The sequence below is a fragment of the Pundamilia nyererei genome, unplaced genomic scaffold (assembly GCF_000239375.1).
Source record: "Pundamilia nyererei isolate P.nyererei 1_Seehausen unplaced genomic scaffold, PunNye1.0 scaffold00112, whole genome shotgun sequence".
Lineage (NCBI taxonomy): Eukaryota > Metazoa > Chordata > Actinopteri > Cichliformes > Cichlidae > Pundamilia > Pundamilia nyererei.
The window spans coordinates 55,996-81,782 of record NW_005187513.1 but is presented as its reverse complement, the minus strand read 5'-3'; the positions used below and the strand labels follow the sequence as shown (position 1 = coordinate 81,782).

The following is a 25,787-nucleotide window of genomic DNA, read 5'->3' as shown; positions in this document are numbered from 1 at the left end:
CCCCCAAACACACACACACGTAAAATTTTCTAGATCCGCAGCTGACAGTGACCCATTGTGGGGCCTAGATGGAAAAGAGATGATACCCCATCAGGAAAGATTTTCTTTATTAAAGGATAAATGTATCCACACAGAACAGCTTTCTAATTGTTTGCAGTGTCTGTGTCAGTGGCAGCTGAATGTCCCCTGCATTATAACTAAACCACTGAATCCTTTCACTGTCTACTGTTTCACTGAAAGGCACTGTAATGTACACAGACTGCGGCAATATACATAATTCTTGTATAGATAATTTTTTTCTTTCTTTTATTTATTGTTAATGCTTGTCTTTGTTTGCATACCATGGGCCGGGTGAACAATGTTTTTCTGTATATGTCCTGTACATATGGCAGAAATAACAATAAAGCTGACTTTAACTTTTTGTTTTGGTTCTGTGTATGGTATGTCACAATATCACAGAAACAGATTAGATAGTGAAATCCCTCGTTTCTTTATGTGTTGCTAGCCTTTTACTGCCTTTTATTAACATATGTATGGAAACACACATGGAAATATGTAGGTCAAGAAAAGAGTTTGTACTGTTTACTTGAAAGTAAATATTTGGTATGACCACCTTTATCTTCAACACAGCGTGAACCCTCTTAGGCAAGCGTTCTTGTAATTTCTTTAAGTAGTCGTCAGTCATAGTTCTCCAATCTCCTTGAAGGACATTCTCCTCTGCTGTGTGTTACAGATGGCTGTAGCCACTCACTTGTATACCTCTCTTCTGACTTCCTCAGATTTGAACCAAACATTTCAAATGTGGATTCATCACTCCATGAGGCCTGTGGCCCCTGACTTTCGGGCCAGTTCTTGTGTAATTTGGCATACCTCAGCCTTTTCTCCTCATTTCTCTGCCTCAGAAATTGGCTTCTTGACAGCCACACTTCGATTGAGACCTTCTTGATGAGGCTTTGGAAAACTAAAGGGCAAGATGTATCTCTTGGGTCTTGTGTCAGGTCTTTGCTGGATTTATTTTTCTATTTCTAAGTTGTCTGTTATGTGTAGACACAACCCTGAATCTCCCTTGAATTAGTCGCCTTTTTCATACTCGAATGATTTACTATTCGAGTATGAAATTGTATTAGGTGGCTTACAAATAAACATTCCTCTGAAAATGGCCAGGTACAACTACTAGACTGAAACTGAAAATCCCAAAGAAAGACTGCACAAAACCTCCAGAAAGCCTGAAGAGTTATTGCGCAATACCACATTAAAAATTACAAGAAAGTCTGGCTCCTTGGGAGAAATGAAGAAATGACAGGTGGCTCAAGACTTTTGCACAGCACTGTAAAGACTATACAGCCGCAAACCATTTTTGCCTTTTAAGATTACCTGTTGAAAATCATTTAGGCTTAAGCATGACATGCCTGAGGTCTGAAACTGTGTGACCAGTGGGTTGCGAAACTGTGAAATCGGATTTTCCTCGCGTCCCTGAAGGCGTCAGCTCCCCTCTGCTGGGATGTTCAGTGCCCTCCCTGTCCCCGCTGCTGCTGCCTGCTGCCCAGGCTGGCTGCTGGGCTCGGGATGACGCCACCTCTCGCTCCGCCCCGGCGCAAACTCGCTCCCTGCGTTCATTTCATTCCTCTTCTCATTCCGAGCATTCTTCGCATCTCTGTCAGTGCGCGAAGCGATTCACCTACACCTTCCTGGCTGGCCCAGAAACATCAGAATAACTTGACATAGTATTCAAAATACCCAGTAACATTACATTACCAAAAGAAAGGGGCAATTTTATATGAGATATCAATTACGAGGTAAGTTTCAATGGTAGTTACAGGCATTCAAAGTGGGTTGTAGACTTCAGTTCATTTGGGGAGGAGGGGGGTGGGTTAGTTTACGTATTTCTTTCTCTTTTTTTGGAAATGCTGCACAGTGTATTAAAAATGTTGGCTTTATTTAGTTGTTTAATATTTATCCCACAGCGGTGAAGTAACGTTAGGTCGTTTGTTTCCTTCGCGGAGATAGATGGCCGCTGTTGCAACAGGGTGCTCACTTTGAACACTCACTGTTGTAGCCTATGGCTTTGACACAGCAGCGAAAATCTTTGACATTTTTCAAATTTTTTGAAAAGAAGCCTGGTCATACGCCCCTATAAAAGCCTCGGAAGCCGTTTGCCCCCGTGTCAGATTGTCAGAAACTCGCAGTGGGATTCGGGATGAACTAAAAACACACTGCACGAATAACAGTTTTTGGACAAGATGACGGTTGAAAACGTTGCTGTTTTCCTCTCCGTAGTTGGCTCAGCCGGGAGTTGTTGGAGATTTCACCGGAGCATTTTCGGACCACCTCGAAGAAGAAAACACTGTGGCGAGACTTGTTGCTTCAACGCGTTTGACGGTGCTTTTTCGAATCGTCATCTAAGTTTTGTGTAAGTATTTTTTATTTTTATGTTATTTTTTTTATTTTCAAAGGTTTGTTGGTGTGGTGCTCTCCATGTTGTCACTTTATCCGAGGAAACCGATTGCTGAACCGGAGGGGAAAGATTAACCCAAACTCCTTTTATTGTTTCATTTTGAGGGCTTCATTAAAGCTCCTCTGGAGAGCCCCAGGGCCAACTTATGCCTCCAAAACTACCAAGCTGAAAAAAATCTGTAATAATATGTAGTTTTTTGGTCACTTGAGCGCTTTACTGTGGTTTAAAATAGCCTTAAAAGGTCGCTTTTAATAATGAAAATCGTCTTTAAAAAGGATCTTGAATTAGCAGCTGGAGTTTGTGTACATTTATGGGGTTTCCTTTATTGTTGTCCCTTCCCTTCCTTTAATTTGGGAAATGCCTGCTCAGCTAAAACTGCAGGCCAGCTGGAGGAGTTTTACTCCTTACAATGATTTCATCCACTTAACTTTTTCTGGACTTCCCTGGATGGGAACACGGCCCTTATACAGAGAAAGCGATGAGAACTGGATCAAAGCTTTCATTATCTTAGGTTCAAGTTGCACTAAAATACTTTGATTTGTTTCCACTTTGTTGTCTACTCAGCATTTGCTGCTTCAGATGGTGGTCTGACGACAAACTGGTCGTCAGACCACAGTTGACACAACTCTGATAGTGTTGACACGAGTCAGTGAAGGTGCTTCTACTGTAATAATTTTGCAGAAGTTTCTAATTTATTCTCTCGTGAGATCTCCAGCCCCTTTTGTGTCTCACTTCTCTTGACATCACTTGGCTTCAGTAGTATTTTATAATCAGCTTTAGGAAAATAACGAAGCAATTGCCTCCTGAAAAAGCTAATTTTGTCAAAGTAGCTGATTTGTATTATTGTAAGCTTTGCAGGAGAGGCGACAACTGAGAAAATGGGTGAAAAAAAACCTGCCAAAGCTTTAAAAATAGCTTGTTGAACAAAATCCACTTTCCATCACTACTGCTACTACTACTACTACAAGTTTCTGGCTGAAGCACTTACAGCCTCCTACCTCTTTCCACCTTTTCCACTATTTAATGTGAAAGCAGCTGGTTATAACAAGCGCACATGCACTCTGCTTTTCGCAATGTAAAACAAGCATTTTCTCACAGCAAACTCGGTGTAACTTTTTGCAAATAAAGGGCCGAAAAAACACGGGAAAAAGAGACTGTTATTTATTAAATTAATCTAAAAGGGCTGCTATAATTTAATGGAAACAGTTTAAATGCAGTGAGGTGTAACACACACACACACACACACACGTCACAGTATAAATCTGCTTGCTTGGAAGAAAAAAAATCTGGGATTGAAAAAGATGCTTTGTTTTCAGCTTATGCAACCAGTGGACCTGTTGGATGGAAGCTTGCATAACATTTGTGCAAGAATAGGATGTTGTCTTTGTTTGACCCAATGAAGCTTTACATCTGAAACTGGCAGGTTTTAAACTCCCTTTTTGCTTTGAACCACCACAGTGCTGAGAAAGCAGTACCTGTTGATCGCTAGACTGCAGCACACAGCCAGGTTTTTCAGTGCATCAGCATCAGTCTATACTTTTAAACATTTGGAATTAGCCCAGGAAGCATGTAAGGATTGTGTGGCTCATATTAAGGTGAAATTTAAGCAGATGCAGATAATTATCCTAATGAGAGTAGTGTTGTTTGGCTATATTGTCTTTGTTGCTCTCCGCTGCCTTATTGAGGTCAGAGGGTAGGACTGGAGAGAGTGTGGTCTATTTGCTGTGAAGTGAGGACAGAATAATGTGCTTTTGTCAAGCACAGTGGACAGGGTTACTTCTGGAGCAAAGTGAGACTCTTCTTTTCTTCTGTTGACCTTCAGAGAGCTGAATTTTGGCTGAGCACTTGTCACATCATCAGTCTACAAGAAACTATGACGTATATATGAATTCAAAAATTAAATTTTCCCTGTCGCTGATGAATGGTCTAGCTGAGCCTGGTGTCATGCATATACACAGTCTCCCATGAAGCCTTGATAGTGACGGAATATGACCGTAATTACTCATGACACTTGTACTTCAGCTATAACTGCAGTTACCTGTGGTGATCCAGCCTGCGAGGTTACGAGAGTGATGCAGAACAGAAAGGCCCTCTTCGCTAAAGAAGAAGCACCGGGTCTGCCTTTACTCACTGATACTACAATAATCAGTTCAGTTTGAGAATAATCTCAAATGCTTCCTGACTGTTTGGATTAATAGCACATTAAGCGATACAGTCACTGCTAATTGACTGCTGGAGAGAAGTTCCTGTGTACTCTGTGCCACAGAGCATCAATGTTTTTAGCTTCCTTGGATGCCATCTGATTTATAAATAGCTTTTATTAGAGTCCTAATGCAAACAGAGCCATAATCATACATTAGGTTACAAATGATCACGGATAGAGGTGGAAGATTGTATCGATGCAGTTTAGAAAAAGATTTACAAAGAGAGAGAGAGAGCTTGCATGCGAGTCATGTGGGGAAAAAGTGCCATGGCCGCAAGTTTGATGTCGGCATTTTGCAATGGCTTATTTTGATAAAGAAAAGGCTTTGGAATTGATAAGCTTGAAGGCTGGGGGATTCTGAAGGATGGACAGTTTGGAACCAGTTCACTGTTTCGGCACTCCCACATGTAGTCACGTAGTCCCAACCTGAATTCATGGTGATAGTTATTTGGTACCTCAGTGGCATTGACACAGTGTAATAACGATCCGCGTTTTTTTTTTTTTTTTTGTGTGTTATTTTTCGCAAAAAAATGGACTATGGCTTCCAGCAGTTGTTGTTTACTAGTGTGTGCGCGCGCGTGTGTGTGTGTTGTTGAGATAAAGGGTCATGTTTTGCAAATCCAAAGGAAAAAAAAAAGATTATCCATAGACATAAATTTTGTCTTTTACATGATCTCGTTCATGCTTGGGTGTTTTTTTTTCTTTTTTTTTTTTTTGTATCTTTGTTTTTCCATTCGTATAAAGTACAGATGAAAAAGGGATACATGTAGAAACAACAGTGCAACGAGGCATGCTTTCTATTTGTGGCTGTGCAGATGCTCATGGGAATGCGATCACATTATGTGTCCCGTATTTTTAATTGAAATGCTAATACACACTATTATTATTTTTGTTATGAAAATTCTAGGCTTGAAAAAGATCTCTGATCTGTAATTGAATCTAGACACAGAGATATTAATTGTGTAATTAGATGTGATGTGTGGCAGGAGTTGAATCGCATCAAAACATCAGCGTTTTCCATGGTCAAAACACCCTTTAAAAAGAGGATACTCCTGCTGGCTTCCAGACTGTGTGTGCCCTGAGGTAAACCCTGGTCTAGAAAGGGAATTTTAGAGTATGCGCTGCTGCTCAGCAGTTTGAGCAGGGCCCACTGAGGCCAGCGGAGAGTGCCACCAAAAAGGAAAAGCTGGCTCAAAGCCACTGACGTCATCTAAGTAAATCTGCTTCAGTACTGCAGCCATAAAATGACTGCCAGCTACCGAATGCACTTTGGCCCTGTCAACCACCTTAGTGCAACACAGTCCCCCCCGTTCCTTACTTATGGAAGGCTGTGTTTAAGTTTACTTACATTTTGCCGGAGTAGTAGCAGATGTCTGTTCATTCAAAAAGAACAAGGCAAGTCTCAGGCTTTGTAGTTTTAAATAAAGCACCGAATGATTGAGCTTCTCTCACCCTTTGAAGTCGTACCACTTTAATATTGCAGTCTTATAATGCTTACCATATGGCAATCTCAATTATTAGTTCTGGAAAAAGGCATTTAGAATTCACGGTGTCATAACCGCTCGTTATTGATGTATTTCTTAGACACTTGGACTTTGTCTGGAGTTCTTATATGAAAGCAGGGGGGGAAAAAGACAAATGAGCTCTGCTTCATGGTAAAACACAGACAAAAAGCAATATGTACTCTGAATCATTTCATGAGTCAGTTTCTGAAACCACTATAAACATTTTTTGCTCTTAACCGCAATGAAAGCAGGAAATCTCGGCTTCAACAACTTCCTTTCTCAGTGCGGACCATAGTAGTGGCAGTGGTGTTCGGCTTCTCCGCTAGTTGAAGGAAATCCATGGAACAAAGGCGCACTGTCACTTCATTTACTGAAACTGTGTATAATTTGTGGCATGTATTCAAATGTGGGTTATTTTGTTCGTACTCCCCAGGTACCTCTTGTAATAAATTCTCACAAGACCTTTCGTCGATGGTCGCTGTAGTAGTGTCGTGACTGACACAGATCAGCCAGGCTTTTTCTGCCCTCGAGGTGCCCTGGATTCAGAGAAGGCACACGTAGATTGGAAGGCAAGCTCCCAACATTAATATGCGGGCTGTACCCGGTAAATTAGTTAGGAATCTGAGCCAGGATGCTGCAGTGGAGAGCAGTGCGGTCCAAACTTTTTGTGTGTGTGTGTGTCTGTTTAGTCTTTTGAATTGGCCCAAATAGTGGACATTTTCAACTAGGAGGTGTTTAATTGTAATTACATCATTAATACATGGAAGCGGGTTTATTAGCGAACAATACAGCTTTCAGTAAACCACGAGAAAGTATGTAGTGACAGTATTTTTAAACATAAATAAAGACAAGGTTAAACTCAAACTGTGTTAGTTCATGCCCTCACACCAAGCCAAAGTAATACTCACATAAATGCAGCTGCATTAGAAACTCCCACCCCTGAGTAGTACAACCAATAGCTGGAATCAAATTACAGGGATATATATTCATATCTTACTGTAAAGTCCTCTGTTTTGACTCACTTTTCTCCAAGCTCTCTCCTTTTTTTTCCTACTACTGTTTGAAAGTGAAGCTAAACCAAACAGCTCCATTTGCCCTCAAACACCATCAGTAAGATTGTCCTCCACTGCTGATTGTTGGCGGCGTCAGTTCAATCCCAGTTGTTGGAAATTTTTTCCTTGCTTTTAAATATTTGAAAACACAAAAACGCTGATTCGCCTGTATTCACATTGCATGGCAACAACTGCAAGATTTTTCTGACTTCGCACACTAGCCTGTTCTTGTTTTCTGGTGTACAAATATGGAAGACTGCATCTTACTGTAGTGTTTTCCTTGTAATAAGCAATGAAAGAAGTATAGATTTCTAAATGGTTTAGTCTAAGTGCATTAATCCTAGACATTTGTAAATAACAAGAAAAATGTAACTTTTTAAAAAGAACATTTTAGGATGTAGCTAAATAAGAAAGTTAAGAAAACCTGACAAATTCCCACTGACGCAAAATCATAGCATCAAATAAAAAAAACGTTTACCTGTTGAATACAATCTCTGTATGGATGGGGTTAATCTATCCATCCATTCAGTATCGTCGAGGAGATCGCCCATCCCAGCCGTCACAGGACAAAAGACTGATGTAAAATTGAAAGACAGAACATTTGAGTTACATTTTGCTTGGCTTGTCAACACTTTCTATACCTTTTTGGACACCTTCATTGACGGGGGGAGTCCAGTGTGGTATACAAGAGTTGTCAAGGAGAGGAAAAGATGACAACAGAGAAAAAGGAGAAACGTATATAAGGGGACAAATGAAGACTGGAGATGCAGAAGAAAAGAGATGAAAGTCGGTGTGAATTGGCAGCGCCAAATGCAAATGGTGGCCTTCATGCTCATCACTGTGATTTGTTTTTTCATGCCCGTCCGCACGCGTCCTGGATGAGCCAGCAGCCAGCCCTCTGCCTGCTCTGCTCTCATAACTGTCAGGAGATCCTTTATCTGACGAACCTTTATTTACAGCTTTAATTTCCTGAGCTTTATGTGTTCCTCTCGCACTCCACACCACTCTGACATGGGTGTATGCCGTCTGGTGTGTACTGCAAATTTTTGATAGGCAAATGTCCCCTGAGCTTTCATTACGTTTCGTGTCTGAATGGTAAATTGTGTTTTCTTTTTCCTTTTTGTTTATATGTAATGTTTTTGATATTACTGGCAGAGCAGGGATGTGTCCTCAGAAGGAGAGATTTTTGTCTCTGAGATTTACAGTCAATTTTCCCTCTGCTGTGCAAGTGGAAGACCTTTAGCGTTGCCTCTTTTCTCGGCTGACGACGCATCTGATGTTGTCCAGATCATGTTGTTTTTACCTGTTTCACAGTCTGAGGCAGGTAGAGAGGGCTGCTCTGACAGAACCTGTAAATCAATCTCAAACAAAGATTGATCCCACAGTGGCCTGATGGTTGCTGGGTAGTGGGATGAAGACCTCAGATTTGAGAGAGATGATAGCAGACAGATTCACAGCACTTAAGCTTGGAAGTTCAAAGAGGCAAGAAATAAACACTGGGTCTTTGCCAATAACAGAGGGAGCATAAGAAAGCTTTGGAAATTGATATTATTTATTCTTTTTAAAAATGTTTTTTGAGACTTATCAATTAAACTTGAATGAAAACCCCACTCGGATTCTTTAATTATTTCGTAAGGTTGCCTTTAAATATTTTGATTCCTCCCTTTTCCGCTTAGAGTTTGGACTTGGGTTGCAACCCTTTAGTTGATTTGAAAGAACTTTGAACAGTCAGTGCATGCATCCACTTCACTTCGAGCTGGTTAGTTTTTATTTTAGTGTGTTTTGTATCTCAAGGTCCTCAAAGGCCTGCTGTGAAAGACTTCATTCCACAAACATGCCTTCTTCAAGGTAATTAATTTGTTTTTAATGACTGAATGTGGAATTTCAATAACGTCTGTCTTTGTAAATGTTCATAGTTAGTTGCGTGTTGCCTGGAATATTTTTAACATTGCTGTAATAATTACGCAGGGGCCAGAATATGTCTTCACAGCATGCTAAAAATGTTTTGAAATCACATGGTAATTATAGTTTTACACACTGTGGCCTTAGCTACTGTGGGCCATTATGGGGTGCACAAAAGTCATTCAGAGAATTATTATTGCACCCTCTGAGATAACGGCACAAAAGAACTCCACATGGAAAATTACATTTGAGACCTCTCATCTGCTATTTCATTACCTTGCTCTGTCTGATGGGTGAAATGGGTTCTCTTAATTTAAGGAGCTGAATTCCAGCTTGGTGAGTGGTTTATGTAATCTTGCAGTAAGTGTAATTTCCCATAATTCCATGTCACACCTACTACTCTGCTTAGCTACCACATTCACTTATTGCATTGCAGGCCATCTTTACCCTGCATCTCACAAATAAGACCATTTCTATGGTGTACACCCTGCAAAGACAGAAGTATGCAATTATCTGTAAGCCAAAAGTGTTTCTACGGGTGACATTCATACCCTCTTTTGACAGGCGTAATTAGTCTTCAAATTCTAAGGCACTAAGAGACCGTCTTCATTGACAACTGCCAGGTTATTCACATTTTTCACACAGCAAAACTATCTAGTCCTTTGCATGCAGTTTAGCCAGGTAATTTGAGCTGCAGCACATCGGTGTATTTGTTCAGAATTGACTGTTTTCAAACAATTTTGCTAACATGTCAGACTGCACATCAGCAGTTTATGGTACATTTAATCATTATAAAAGCATTCATTTACACTGAAAGAAAAATCTTGGCAGCACACTGGTGATAAGGGCGTTAGGTTTATTTGTGTTTTGTCACATTCGAGCGTCATGTAGCTTCGCATAACCTGTTTGAAACCTCATGGGTCCAAACATGTCGATTTGGCCTAAAGACCACGGACGACCTATCCTATAAGTGTATCTTTTCTTTCTTTATGGACTACAGTTCTGCCTGCAGGTTTAGTTTGAATGTATGTGCTCATACGATTAATTATCTGTGTGGTAGCTTGAAAAAAAATGCGGTCATTTCATCTCAGGGCTAGAGAGCCAGCTCAAAAATCTCTTAATGCATCCTGTTTTCACTCTGATTTCATTTTTGATTTCATCTTCAGAGCTTTGATGTTTCTTTCATGCTGGTCACCATGCTGTCGTTCATTCAGTTTTGTTTTTAAGTTAAAAGACTTGTTGTGCTTTTCCTGACCACCTCTCTCCTTATGTCACAACCAATAACACTTTTGCTTAGTTGATTTTAAAAGCATCCTGTTTGCCTCCACACTGTGATATAAAACAGTCAGATAACCCACCCTTCATATAAACTTCCATGTGACTGTTCGGGGCCATATATGACCTCAGCCATATATTTATGGGTCATTCTGATATTTTTAATTCTAAAAAGTGTTTCCTACCCTGAATTTTTCAGTCTGCTTCTATGATCTTTTATAGTTTTTACAAAAACTGACCCATCGATGTGGCAAGATAAATGGGAAAATTGAGTGGGGTCATTTATCACCTTGGAAATACATGTATGCTTTTTAACATTACATCATTACATGGTCAAGTGTTTCTGTGGCCTGTGGCTAAGAGGCCGATGCTTTAACAGCCAAAGTGATCATGAAAACAATCAGGCTGATTCATTCATTGTTGGATAAAAATGATGGAAAATGTTGACTGCTTATTGTTTAGAAAGTTTTAGAAGAGCTGCTACATTAAAGGACATGCTGTTATGATGCCGTTTTATGTGAAATGGATAGCATATAAAATATTATGGGGTCATGAATTACCCCACTCAATCAGTATAGTTACTATAGCTTGCTTGCTGGAGGGTTAACAAGTAATGTTTAACTTATCAAATTCTTTATATGTTAGTTTAGGTGAAATTCAATTTTATTGTCATTAAAAAGTACATTACTCAAACAATGAAATGACGAAATGCAAACAGCGTGCACATGCATGTAGAATACATTTACAATATGTACAAGAATTCACAGCATTTCTATGCAGTGTGTGTATGTGGTGTTCATGTAAGTGTGCATATGGATATTTTTAGCATTGGCGAACCTGAATGATCTCTTTATCTAGCCGCCATACATCTGTCATTTTCAGCCGCCAAGTTCAAGTTAAGGGAAGTTTCTAAGAAGAGTGATGGCATTAATAATGCTTTGCAGTTTACTAGGCATGTTTAAGAAAGCATTGGAATAAAAATTTGTACAGATCTGCAAGAAAAGCAAGAGCAAGAAATGACTCCGATTATTCTGTTCGAAACGGGTGAACAAAGATAAAACTGCTCGTGCCGCCGGAAAAAGTGACAAGAAGGTAAAAGCCAGTTTGGGGTTGTTGTTTTTTTTTTCTCTTTCAGATCCTTTTAAAGTTGTTGTATATCCATCTAGATAGTGCTGTGTGCCAGCAGCCTGTGCCAGTAGTTTTGGATGGATGACCTGAAGGAAGATGCAGATCAACACTCAGCTACATAGTTTCTGGCTAAAAGTGATGGTTTTAGAGCCTCTGTGTGCCCTTTAGACACTCTTCCCTCTCTTTTGAGAGTGGGCTTGAAGTTTAAACTCATTTTATTCTTTGTTGCCAGGTTCGGCGTGTTGTTTGTGCTGCTTGACTTACTTTGTTTTCCCTCAGCTAATCATCAGCATCCAGAAGACACATTTGCTCTCATATTATGAAAAAGCCCTGTGGAAAAACATTGTTAGTGGAGTAATTTCTGCAGAAAAGAAGCATTAATGCTTGTCCGCAGAGTGAGACATGCTCAGCAATTTCAGCAGCTTCAAGATATAAAAAAAAAAAAAAAATTAGTTTTCCTCTCTAAATGCATTTAAATATGTCTCAAAGTATGGGCGGGGCAAATGAATCCAGCTGTTATTTTGTTTCTCTGTTAATAAGAGCTAAGTCTGGAATTTTTAATAATCAAAAGGTTAATGGAGATATACATTTTACTTATGGTTTTATTCCAAGGGCAGTCAGATCCTCTAATCAGGGGCTCCTAATGCAACCAATGTCTCGACTAAAGACGAAGGGGGATCGTGCCTTTGCTTTTGCTGCACCAAAACTCTGGAACAGCCTGCCGGTTGATGTCCGTGCGTCGGAAACTATTCAATCTTTCAAATCACGGTTAAAAACCCATTTGTTTAAGCTCTCCTTTCAAACTACTTAGCTTAATTTCTTCCTGGTTCGTGCTTGTTGCAATATTACCATCCTATAACTGTATTTCTTTGTTGTTAATTGTTTTCTTTTGCTGTAAACCTGCAAGTATGGCTCGTCTGTGAAGCACTTTGTTGTACCTGTGACTTTTAAATGTGCTATAGAAATAAAATTGAAATTGAAATGTAGAATAGGCTCTTCTTCCACAGGTTTGAACTCTGACACATTGATGCTTTTAATAAGGCAGTTCATGTTCAGGTTTAAGGTGTTTGTTTTCTTCTCCCTCAGTTCGCTGATATTGTGAACATCACAGGAAAAGTGCTGATAAATGATTGTGAGCTGGCCTGATTTTCTACCCATTTGTTGTCAGATGTATTCAGATGGTGCTTTTATTTAAAAAAAAAGAGTTATAGAAAAAGTAAAGAAAATAAAGCTACTTAGTAAAAAAAAAAGTTATTTTAATTAAATTATTCATGCGTTAGTGTCTAAGATGAGTGTATTGATGTATTAGAAAGCACCAAGAAGTGAGATTATTAGTAAGAATAGAGAGTAGCAGTTACTTGAAATATCATAAACAAATTTTATAATATTGGAAATATTGTTCACTACAAAACTGTGGTAACAGAAGCCTTAATAGACACTTGCTTTGGTTGACTCAGAAGTTGGTTTGAGAATAAATCACCCATGTTGTCAGTACTCACTGTCCTAGCAGTTAAACACCACACTAACTTTAATTATTCCCATTCCAGATGTGTCCTCGGTTTAGTAATTTGGTGAATTTCAATAGATTCTCATCCAGATGCATATTTCTTTTTTTAATTCCCATGTTGACGATGACAGATGTTACAAGATATTACAAAGCCCTTATGTGCTCATTGTAAATGCATTATAGGCTTTCATGAAGCTCATATTTATACATTTTAAGCCCAACATTTTCCATCAGGCATCGCTGATATAATGTTATTATAGCTCTTCAAACGTTTTTGGTCTTTGCAATGTTTGGAGGAAGGCGCATGCACAGGATGGGAAGCATGATGGAGAAAACCACACTGTCTCTAAAGACTGATTAAAGTATCACTTTACCAACCATAGCATACCACAACAGAGAACCAGTGTTCCTACAAAACATAACAGAAGACACAAAACATCCATGTCAGCTTATTGATGAAAGAGGATTAGATTTTAAAGTTGAGGTATATTTATTTTTACTTGGATTCGATTTGTTGCAGTTGTGCTTTTACAAATCTGGAAAGAATGTTTCATTAGACTAGATATGAGGAGACTGGGCGCTTGATGCTCGAGCTTCACGAGGACACGGGCGAGCGTTTTTCTTCAGAAAGATATTTTGCCATAAAAATGTAAGCTGGATTCGATTATGAGCACAGATAATCACTTGGTTGGGTTAAGAGGAGCACATCCAGAAAGAGGTTCAGCCCTTTAGTGGTTGAAATGGGAACGTTTCCCCTCCCTCATCAGTTTGTGAGTTGGTTCTGCAGCGTCAGCAGTCAGCACACAAAAACGGAATTCAGTAAAAGCTCTCTCTCCCTCTGCTCTCTGGGAGTTTTTTTCCCCAACAGCTTGCTCCCATCCCCCCTTTCCCCCTCATGAACTGACATGCTGGAAGAAACATATGCTACTATTCCCACTTCCTGACAGCTTGTGCTGCTTGAATAGGATCTTGCTCAGGGAGGAAGCAGTTGTCTGGAAAGTGTGGAGGGATTAGGGCCATGAGAAACCTCAGTCAGTTGTTAGCATATAATGTCAAATGTGAAATTACTTTTGATTGTGAATTAAGCATACACTCTGAGATTTTTCAAAGTGTTCTTTGAGGCATGAAGAAGAAAGAAAATTGCTCACTGCCGAATTTGCTTACTTTTACAACAGATGTGTAGGGATGACACACTTTTTACTCAATGAGTATAAACACTGGATTTATGATTCACAGTACTGTATTGCTTTATTGAGCCCATAGCCCAATATCCAGTTATCGAATTAGTATGTTTTAGTGAAGTCTAAAAGAAGCACTTTACACAGGCTGACTGAAGCAGAAGCACAGTGTAGACGACTGCATTGATCTGGATACAAAAGGCTGAAGTAAGTCTGGTTTATGCAGCCTATCAGGGTCATTCCTCGTCACCTATCCGTCATACGAGACCTATACAAACTCATCAGTGGTTTAACTATCTGTTATCTGAAAAGTATATCTTTCAAGGAATTGGCTATATAGCTTGCCTTTTAGGATGTCTTCTTCTTCCATGCATGCTGTCTAACCTGTTTGCCTGAGCTGTGTTTGACTTCCTAGCTGTGATGCTGTCAATGATTTAGCACATTTGGAAAATACTAAATTCTAAGAGGACATTAGCAGTCTTCTAATGTTTTAAGATGATAACCATACCCTAACTCTATGTTTTGGAGAAAGGCCAAATGGACTAGTTTTTTAAATGTGTTTCAGGATTATTATTTGTCTCCATTCTGATTGTTAAAACTTGGGAAAAACGTTTAATAAAAAAAAAAAAAAAAGACTTTTAAATTGCCTAAGGTTAGCATTAAGGTTAAGGTCTGTCTTTGTTCCCTTTTAAAGTCTACATTTACAGTTTTGTGTTCTTGCTCTTTATTAGCTTGTTAAACATCATACTTTCTTATACATACCAAGTATAAATTCATCCTTTACATAATGAATGATCTGCGAGGAACCTGTAGACTGACTGCCCACGCTCAATACAGAACAAATGGGTATTTGAATTCTGATATTTCTTTAGGTTATTTAACCACCTCATCAAACGCCCCTTGGAGTCCTTGCTCTTGATGTCACTGAATGTTTTCAGAAGAAGGCAAAACGTTTCATACTGACCACAGTGCTGGATCTTATTACGCTTTAAAATACCAGTCAGAACATTCATAAATGTTGTAATGTGTATATAGTATATAGAATAGTTTGTGTTACAGGTTTCACGTTACTTGATATTGCTGTCTTGGCACAATGACAGGCGCCTCTTTATTAGCTGCATGTTCACCAGGAGCTTGTTGGTCTTGTCAGTAGCCACTGGTGAGATGAGACTTTCTCCAGCTGTGTGAGCAGCTTGGCTCCAGCTCCTATGTGTTGCTCAAATGTCTGATTCCCTTATGCCACCATAGTTGCTGCGGCTGACTGGAGATGTTAGCGCTACGGATTAGTAGTCACAATGTTTTGTTTTTTTTCTTTGTCTTTCATTTATTATTGTTTTCATATAAATGTTTCTCTTCACAGTCACTGGTATACACATTTACACCTTCAAGCTGCCAGCTACAACCACAGTCTTCCTGTTGTCCACTAAAGACTTTGAGACTGGGCGCTTTAGCTCAGCGCCGGTGGTAATGAGGCATGTCGATGCTTTTTCCCTAGAGGAATCAAACTAGCAACTTTGCTGACAGCATTGACTTTGTACTTGTTACAGCTCATAGGAATATATAGAGCTAAGAGCAGTTGCACAGGTGCTGAATAAAGGGGGAAAAAATACATTTCCCAGACCTTTACACTGTGCATTGCCATTTAATTAGCAAGAAGTCCATGAGAGAAAATCTTCAGCTGTTTAAACCCATAACATCCGTTGTAAATCAATTCAACAACTTTCTTGGTGATGTCCAAGCTTCTTTAGCTGCTTCCACTCCATATTGTGCTCTTTACTAACTGTAAGCATTCTGTTTTTGAAGATGGTTCTCTGCTTTTCTGTTGCAGTAGTCATGATTTGCGGGTTTTGTTTTTTTTTTGGGAATTCCAGGTCTCTCCCTAGTCTGCTCCAAGCTTCAGCTTGGAGAGCTCAACCGCCACAATTGATCCCAGCAGCTGGAGCGGCAGCGAGAGCCCTGCCGAGGACATGGAGAGGATGAGCGACTCGGCAGACAAGCCTGTGGACAATGATGCAGAGGGGGTGTGGAGCCCTGACATTGAACAGAGCTTCCAGGAGGCCCTGGCCATCTATCCTCCTTGTGGGCGCAGGAAAATCATCCTCTCTGATGAGGGAAAGATGTATGGTGAGTAAAAGTTGTTGCATGTGTAAGTGTGAGTTTTCACATTCATTATCTCTGCTGCTTTTATTTGCTTTTGGAGGTTTTGAGGACTATAGACTTGCTCATAAACCTTATCAAGACCAGCCTGTTGAGTGTTTGTATGGATCAGTTGTCAGTAAGGGTATTTTCCAAACTGCTGCTCCTTTAAAAAGGAAAGACATGCTTCAGTTATGGCTGTGCCGAGCAAAGTAAGACTGATGGTGACTATGACCATGGAGCTGTCACTCTGGTTCACAGAAGTGCAAGTTTATAAGTAAAGCAGCATGAACTATTAGTCAGTAGCAGATGGTACTACGGCTGCCACCAGCTGTGCCCCCTCTCCTCCCACCACTCCCCCCCTGTTCCTGGCTGGCCTGGGTGATGTCATGGAAAGAGGGAATATTTTCTCTCTGCGGTGTTGGACCGTCTCACAGCCTGTCAGTGTCAAGTGAAAGCAGAAAGCTCCTCTGAGCATTGGGTTGCAGCTGTCATGTGACCCCTCCGGCCAAACAAAATGTAAATTCTAGGAGTTGCAGCGAATCCCCTCAGTTGCCACTACAAAGATGTGGGCTCAAACAACGGGATCCTCCCCACTGTCTCTCCCTCCAAATCCCTGGTCCCCACACAGAGCGAGGCTGCCAGAGAAGCTGCCCCTCTGCTGTGGATTAAAGCATGAAAAATTATTTTTCTAGAGTTATAAATGAGCAATGCTAAGTGTAAGCCTCTTTTCGATTCAGTTGACATTCTCAGTATTATAAAAATGTTTTTCTGAAATGTTTTCAGATTGTGGTATTTTTGATTTCTTCTTTTTGACAAGTTTTAATTTTTAATTTTCATTTCCTGTGTCAATTGCTTAATTACAAAATCTTATATGTAAGTTGTGCCAATTAATAAAATTATTTGCACTGGTATGGATTTACCACAAACCGTCGCAAAATGCCGCTGCCCATAGCATGTTTTCTTTTTACATTTCCCAACAAGGCTATTGTCTAAGATAGATTACGAAACCCCAGCAACAAATCCAAACAAATGTTTTGCTATTGTGGTGTTGAACCCACCTTAAAATCTGCTGAAGAGGCGACTGCAGGGTTGAATAGCGGTTGGGCCTGCCAGATGTGCTCCATATCTGGTTACAGATGGCTCGTCAGCAGCTGAGTGTTTGGGCTGTGCCCTGGTCTAACTGAATGAGAACTGTTTGTCACAGAAGTAAAATGATTTTCATGTGTAGATGCTGAAAAGGTTTGGCAGGGACGGCTACTACTGCATGATAATGTTGCAGAATTGTAGCAAAAAAGGAGCTAAATGCTTCTGTTCAGTTTTGGGGGGAAATGTTTTAATTTTTTTAATAATTGAAGATGCAGTACCTGAAAAATATGATGTTGGTGATATCTTTCTGCCGATTTCACTGGGGAGCACACTGCTGCTGGTCTTTTGTACTGGTGCTTTCTCAAGTGGCAATGCTTGTTCTTCAGCCCTTCAATGTGTTGCTGCTTTTTAATGCCAATGTGACTTTCCTAAAACCACTGTGGGTTTCACTTAAAGACAAAAAAGAAAATAGTTTTAATTTGAATAGGTTGCAGGAGTTCATTACTTTCATAACAATCTTTAGTGTTTCCCACAGACTTCGATTTGCAGCGTGGGCGTGCGTGCACGAGCGAGTGCGGGTGAACCAGCTGGTGGTTAAAGCATGAAACATGAGGCTAGCAGGTTAGCGAGGTTTGAAGTTTTTAAAATGAGAGTAACAGATTGTCCACTATTATGTTGATCATGGATGGAGATCTTTTGAACATGAAATAAAAAAAAATAAAAAAAAGTTAACAGTTATTCTTGTTTGTCTGTTAATATGGATTCCTTGCGGGCCACCCAAGACAGAATCTATGTATAGGAAAGGCTATTGTTGACTTTTCCAAATCAGTCAAGGATCAGTAACGGTTATATAGTAATGCCTGTCACAATAATTGTCTTTATTTACCAGTCATTCATTTTCTTGCCCGCTTATCCAATTCACGGCTGTCCTAGCTGTCATGGGGTGTGACAGGTAGGGTACACCCTGATCAAGTCTACTGCAGGGGAAACGCAGACAACAGTTCATCCTCAAATGTACACAGTGCCATGAAAAAGCGTTTGCCATTCTGATTTTTTGCATATTAGCCATACATTTCTGATCATCAAACAAAATGTAATATTGGACAAAATGAAGTTTTCAATTATTATTTATTATTTTTTTAGACAAAAAAGAGAGAAAAAAGAGAAATCTACCCGGTCCTATGTGGGGGGAGGGAGTAATTCCCCCCCCCCCCATGTTAAATCATAAATTATCTTTGATAAATGCCAGGCCAGATGAATCAAGAAATCACTTAAATAGAACCTTTCAGACAAAGTGAAGTAGGCTGAAAGATCAATTATGTAAAACCTAAGACAACAAATACTTTTAACAGCACTGTACTTACCCACTTGTGAAGGGAAGCCGGAGTACCTGTAAGAAATAAAAACACGATGACACAGGCAGAACATGTGGACTCTACACAAAAAGGCCCCGACTGGCCAGTAGTTTCGAACGGAGGATTGTTTTCTTCTTAAGCTAATCGCTAACCTCTGTACAGACTTATTACAGACCTATTTATTGTACCCTGTATGGACATGGCCGTAATGTTTTCCTTTGTGTTTACAAGCATGTTTATCTAGATAAGAATGTCATGAGTAATTCAGGCAACAAATATTTTACCCACCGTAGCAGGGTTTGGGTGTAGTGAGCCTAAGCCAAATGAACTCTCTCATACATGCATAGAAGAGAAAGAACACACACAGTGACAGTAGTCCAGGTGAAGTGATTGGTAATATATTATTTGAGGTTAATGGGCATTTTTCACAATGACTGTATAATTACGGTCGGGAAGTTTTGAAGACTAGGCCTGAGTACACTTGGTCCCACTCCAGAGCTCTCTAAGAAGCATTCTGGGTGAAAGCTTAATGAAAAAGAAGAGCTCATTAAGGGTCTATGAGGTAATGTTTCTGTTTGCTGTGTGGCTTTTTTTTTTTTTTAAGCACGATTGTGCAAAAACTGATTTTCATGGATCTTGTTGGCGAGGTGGAAAATGGGGAAAGGAAGAATCCAAAATTTGATATGGATCGAGGCATGGATTCGTGCAACACATGTCCAGTTTTATGAATGAACTGATGTTAGCAATGCTCAAAACCTTTTGGATGTATGTAACTAAACAGTCATTTCTACCATTAGCTGTACAGCTAACCAACAATGGATAGTGCAGCTCGTTGCCAAATCAACAGGTCAGGTGTTACCCATGCCCTGTTTGTTTTTTCATTGTTTAATGATAGAACTGTGAAACTAATATTAACTCTGAAGGAACCCAACCATGGCAGCTGTGTGTGGACTGCTACCACTTCTGGTTTAAATTATGTCATTATTCCCCAGGACCTTATCAAGTCCTGCGATCCACACCTTTACCCGTGGCAGAATCAGTACACACTGTACACCTGTCCTGCTCACTGTGGTGTAGAGGTGTATGGCATGTGCTGTTGTTTTGGGGGAAAAAAAAGTTTTTTTGTATCTAGAGAAGTCAACTGAGAGGAAGCAATCAAAATCCAAACTGCTGAGTTTGAATGTTATACCTTTGAATGTAATTTTTGTGCAAAATTCCTCAGATTTTCCATTTATAGTCTTTGCTAAGAGTACGCCCTTTTGGAATACCATCAAAGACAAGTGACCAATGAAGCGGTCCTCTGTGCTGCTGCTAGGGATTGATTCATGTTAAACGTCCAGTGATTTGTCTTTTAAAAGGGGAGAGGCTAATATGATGCTGTCGAAGACCAAGAGAAACGCAGACAGGCTCTACACAAATGCTCTCATGGCATCTTGGATGAAAGCTGGCTACAAGGAGACAGGTATTTTGTAGTTAAGAATCCCTGGGGATGGCATAGTGTTCCATGCACAGAGCTCATCACAAGAGGAGCTGCCCCGAGTGCCCTTAAGCCCTTTGTTATCTTGGGGTAGAGTGTAGTTAATTAGCAACAGTCTCTATAGCAACTGTGTTGCGGTACAAAACAATTTCTAATTTCTGCTTCCTAGCTTATTGTGATGTTTACCTGAAGTGTTTCGGATGTGCTGAGACTAGTGTTGGCTGGCACTGTGCCTATTCTCAGTGGCTAATTGTGGCAGCAACAGGAGATGCTACATCTGCATAGGCTGCATCGCCGGCATTTGCCATGTCTTCAGACTTTGGCGAATATTTTTAACAACAAAGGGAAATGGAGGGCATTGGCCCTTACCCAAAGGCTTACGACTCTATACTTGTGTAATTCACCTGCTGTGCTAGGCTGCATTCATTTACCCCAGAAATAGAGTTGATAAATGAAACAACACGCTTCACTCAAATTGTATGTTTATTCATTGAGTTATGTATTTGCACTACCCAGCAAGCTAAATGACAATGGTGAATTTTTCTCAGTTACTGTTTGGGGAAAAGAAAATAAAGACCTGAATTTTATTCTACCTACTGACAAATAAATATGCAAATACATACTCTACTTGTAGGCTGTACAACACCTAAATATATATATATTTATATTATTACTGGTCCTTCACAGTTGAATACATTGTTATAGCTTAAAGGCTTTTTGATGGAGACTTAATTACTTACCTTGGAGATTTGGACTACTCCCTATGCTTGTATTATTGCGTCTTGCTGGTTTTGATAAACAGTAGCAGCAATAATACCATTATTTATTTTTCTAAAAATAGCAAACACAGTCTGTAAATGACCAAAAACCATACGTTGTAATGTTCTCACTGTAGGTGGGCTGCAGGACACGGTGCCTCCATCTGCATGTGTTACTTGATGTAAAGCTTTTCCTATTACCATTCTACTGTTTGCTCTGACATCTCGTCAGTGATCCAGCCCAGACCCCTCCTGTGGGAACTAAGTGGCACTTGGTTTGCAGGGATGCCAAGGATGAGTTAGATATAATGAGCAGACCTGGCTTGCCCTCGATGGCCCAGCGCTGTGCTCCTCTGGGGCTCGTCTCATCGGGCCGAGCATGCTCTGAGACAGAGCGAGCGGACCTGATCCTCCCTGCTGGGCGGATAATGAGGAATTCTGGGATCAGCTCAGGCTCCCTGAGTCACCTGCATTCACTCAGAATGGAGTGTGAGGAACTTCATTGCAGGAGAGGCATCACACACCTCCAGAATAATCCCTCATTTGTTCCCTTGCCATTGTCAGTGTAAGACTACTGTGTTTTCACACACGACAGTGAAAAAGTCCAATTTTTTATGTCTCTCTCAAAAGGAGGAACTATTGAAAGTGTAAATAGTATTGATGCAGGTATGATTATGGAAGGAAGAAGTCATTTTGAGTTTCAAGAAGATTTAAGGGTTTTTTTTAACGTCAGATTTTTATAAACTGGTTATTTATTCATCATGGTTCACTAAGTAGTCATATATATTAGACTGACCCAGTAAAAGGAGGAAAACCTAACATGAAGCAGCTTGATTTGTCAAAGAAGGAAAACACTCTTCCACTCAGCAGTTTTTTCTGAGCTTACAGTCAGAAACAATCGTTTCTATTGATAATTCAGCTAATCTAAAAGAAGAAACGAGTGGCTAGGAGTCACTTGTCAGGAGTCACTAGGAGCAGGTGTATGTGAGAATCCAAATGTGTGACAAAGTCAGGTCAGGCATTAAATGGCCTTATCCTACCAGCTCCATAGCAAAAAGCGCAGATGATATCTGATTGTGCCGATTCGTGCCTAAACCAGACAGAGTATATATCTGGAACTGATGTGAACTGTCTCATGCTGAGTGCTTCATGTGATAGGGAACAACTTGTGATATTGCCCTGCGCTGATTCTCCTGCCTTTTTCTCAAGGTCATGTGTGACAACAGCTGAAGAATAAAGAAACAAAGAGAACATGTGAGAGAAACTCATGAGTAGTGTGAATCTCCAAAATGTTGCCATTTAGCTGTGGTGTGTAACAAGCCGTCATTAAGAGACTAGCCTGTGAAAGCAGTTTTATATGATTGATCTGTATGGGTTGTTGGCTTTACTGGTTCCAAAAGCATCATATTTGGTGTATGAAAGGTCTGCCTCTTTAGTTTGGACACATGCATTATTTATTCCTTAATGACACACACAGCAGTTGTCTTTTGTAATTCAGGCCATTTTTCTGTTGTCTCTTTCTGTAAGCCTTTTGGTGATTGCACATGTTGTTTTGCACTCTGAACAGGATGGGTCTATTGTGAACAGCGGACTAGTCAAACAAGTGTATGGACGAGAGCCAGCAGGAACATCCAGATAACTGACGATTCTGATTATTTCACTGAAAATTTTAGATTTTCCTACACGTCTGCATCGCATGTATGCATGTTTCGGTGACTCCGAGAATGCAGTTAATGAGAATCGGGCTAAAATTGGACCCACATCTAGAGCTACTCTGTTGCTGAGCAGCAAAATTGATTTTGAAGTGGATTTTTATTTTTTTTTTAAGTTTTTTTCGGAGGGTAGATATCAGCTCACAGTCGTGTCCGTGTTGCGGTGACCGAGCATAACGTGTTGTGACTTGCGTGAGATTACCGTCTCCTGCTCACAGCCTCCTGTGGTTGGGGGGTTCGTGCCTCACAGGGGTGCTTAGCCCACGCTGAGGTGAATAAGAAAATGTAGGTATAAGCAGCGCTGATGCCAAGGAGACTGTGAGGAGATGTTACTGAGAGGGGTTTTGTGTAGAAGAGCGGGCTTTCAAAGCCAGAGAGTGCATTTTTTTTAAGTTAGTTTTTGGCCTATTTGATATATTCATGTATGCAATGAACAATTGCAAGGCATGCAAGCACGGAAAAAGAAACCCTTTGAAAGGCATTTTTGTACACCTCACTCCAATGTTTTAATGATCAAAGTGTATTTTATCACCTTAAACAAAAACCCCAAACATTTCAGATTTGTGCACATTCATGTTTGCCCATATCTGCATCAGAAAGAGACTTAACCAACAGATTCATGAGGCTGTTTTTAATTTTCCCCATGTTTGGAGGTGTTTGCACTGAATGGTTAGATTAGGCTGTGGCTCAGTGCCTGCCTGAATCAGGAGTACATGGGGTGTGTCGCTGCTCTGAGGTCTGTGTGAGGCCCTCTGAGCCAGGCTTCTGGTTTCAGGTTGCATGTTCCCAATTGGCTGCCTTTGTTTGACTAAAACACAGTGAGACTCTGGGCTTCTTAAAGATGCAGTGTCACTTTTTTAGTGTGCTCCTAAAGAAAAAAATAATGTTTCGTGCTGACTACATCTTATCCCATTGATGAAACACTTTTATTCTGATGAGATCATCTCATACTGATAGGACCATTTTGTGTAATCAACATATGAATGGAATCTGAATGCCACTGTTATGCTCTCATCCAGTGCGCAGGGACTACACTCCAGTGCTAACACAGACTGTCATCTCTTTCTTTGCTGTTAGTGAAATGGAGAAAGGTCTCTCAACACTGAGCAGCATCCCTGGAAACAAAAGAAGACAGCAGCTATATCCATGAAATTATCACACTTAATGATGTTATGTTGCGACCTGACTCTAATATCATATATGGATAAACCTTGTAATGTGACATAAGAGCATACTTATCAGCCGGTGCCTCTCTGTGTTATTTTCAGTACCTATTTTGTATTTAAACCATTTCACTTTAAACCTCGGATAAATTATAACTTTGAGTCAAAATTCTCTCAGCTTGTCTTCATGATTACAAAGAAGGTGAGATATAAGAGCCCATCATGACCACAAAGTTTGACTTTTCATTTATACATATTGGCCACAGCCAACATGTCTTCCTTTGTGCTCAGATGCTGAATTGATCCTGAGAGATTGAAAATATTGATTTGACTCAGCGTCTTACTTTGTTGTGGAGAAGAGGGGCAGTGTACCTTCCTGACTGTTAGCACCGTGTTCACACATTGGACTTGCCACACAGCCAGTTCCTCGGGAGACTCATAATTACAGCCGTCCTCTCAGATTAGTCCAGCAGCCTATCCAACTGTGGCTTTACTCCCTGGTCATTTATTTCATCCCTTTCCCTCTCCCGAGAGGCAGACCTCAACACAATGACCAGGCCAGCCTCTACAATAATGTATGTGATGATAAACACAGTGGATCCTAATTGATAGAGTGATTCAGACAAGGGCTAGCTGTGCAAATTGGTCCCCTGTGAGTATATTGCACAGAGTTGGGACTAGCAGGTTTCAGCTCTGGCCTTGTTTGAAAGGCGCAGAGCAAGGAGAGAGGAAATAGAATGGGCTGGACCTGCTGAGTGATAAAGAGGCTGTCTTTTCCTCTGAATGCAGGCACAGTTCAGCAGAGGTTGGCTGCTGTAATCCCCTCAGTGTCTCCAGGAAGGCTCAGGTTAGTGACCTGCTGCTTTGTGATGTCTTGTAAGATTTTGAGAGAACACCTCACCTTTAATCCCCCACTGCTCAGCTAACACATTAGCTCAACTGCTCCTGACCCAGCCCCTGCAATAAAGCCTTTTATCTAGCTCAATAAGGTCATTTGAAGTTAAGTATTGATTTCTTTTGGTGTCCAGAGAAAAATGGATTTTTAAAGAGCTGTTAATTACAGTTGAACACTGCATTATAGTGAGAACTTAATTTTCGTGACTGGATTTTTAAACCTCGGTCGGGTCAGTTTGAAATTCAGGAAATAACCTGAATCCAGTTTACTTGAAATTTCACATAAAGATTTTATGCTTGGCTAGTGTGAGAAAAGTACCGATGAGAATAAGGTGCAGTGGAAACGGACTCAAATTAATTTTGATGTACAGAAAGGTGACAGACCAAATGGGGAAAAAAAGAAAACGGTGAGGTCACCCCCAGAGCATTGATTCTACAAGTCTCTGGTGATCTGCTGAAGCAACTGAGCGCCGTTCTTCAAATAGATATTCACTCAGTTGTTGGCTGAGACAGCTAACATGTTAGCCCCAAACCTCCCGTAGATCTTCAGTTGCTCTAAATTCTGATAACTAGAACACCGTAGCGTGGGGATACTGATTCATATCATTTTTATACCCTTCAAACCATTCACCAACACTCCTAACTTGTGTGTGTCGGGGGTGGCACTGGTGCTTCGACAGACATATACCCCTACAATATCAACAGAAGGACCTCAGCCATCCCAACAACAGACTGTTCTCTCTGTTGAGGTCAGGAAAGCGATTCCGCTCCCTGAAGACCAACACAGAGAGACTGAGGAGGAGCTTCTTCCCGCAGGCGATACGGTCTCTCAATCACACCACCACACAGTACTGACCCACACATATAGGTCTTATACACACTGGACATTCTGGACATTGTTTTCACTTCATCACTTCATCACTTTAAGCATATTTGCACTGCACAAGACACTTACAAATGTGGATTGCACAACACTGGACATTATTTCTTCATTTCCA

General features: G+C 40.4%; 1 protein-coding gene across 7 annotated transcripts in view; it reads left to right on the top strand.

Annotated features, from left to right (window-relative positions):
- The first annotated feature begins 1,531 nt into the window (after positions 1-1,531).
- tead1b (TEA domain family member 1b) overlaps positions 1,532-25,787 on the top strand; it is a 48,612-nt gene continuing 24,356 nt past the window's right edge. For all 7 annotated transcript variants that reach the window (XM_005741568.1, XM_005741566.1, XM_005741570.1 and 4 more), the window contains exons 1-3: positions 1,532-1,796; positions 2,278-2,410; positions 16,077-16,329. In XM_005741568.1, coding sequence (XP_005741625.1) covers positions 16,173-16,329 — 157 coding nt within the window. In that variant the 5' untranslated portion in view covers positions 1,532-1,796; positions 2,278-2,410; positions 16,077-16,172. The remainder of the gene's footprint in view (positions 1,797-2,277; positions 2,411-16,076; positions 16,330-25,787) is intronic.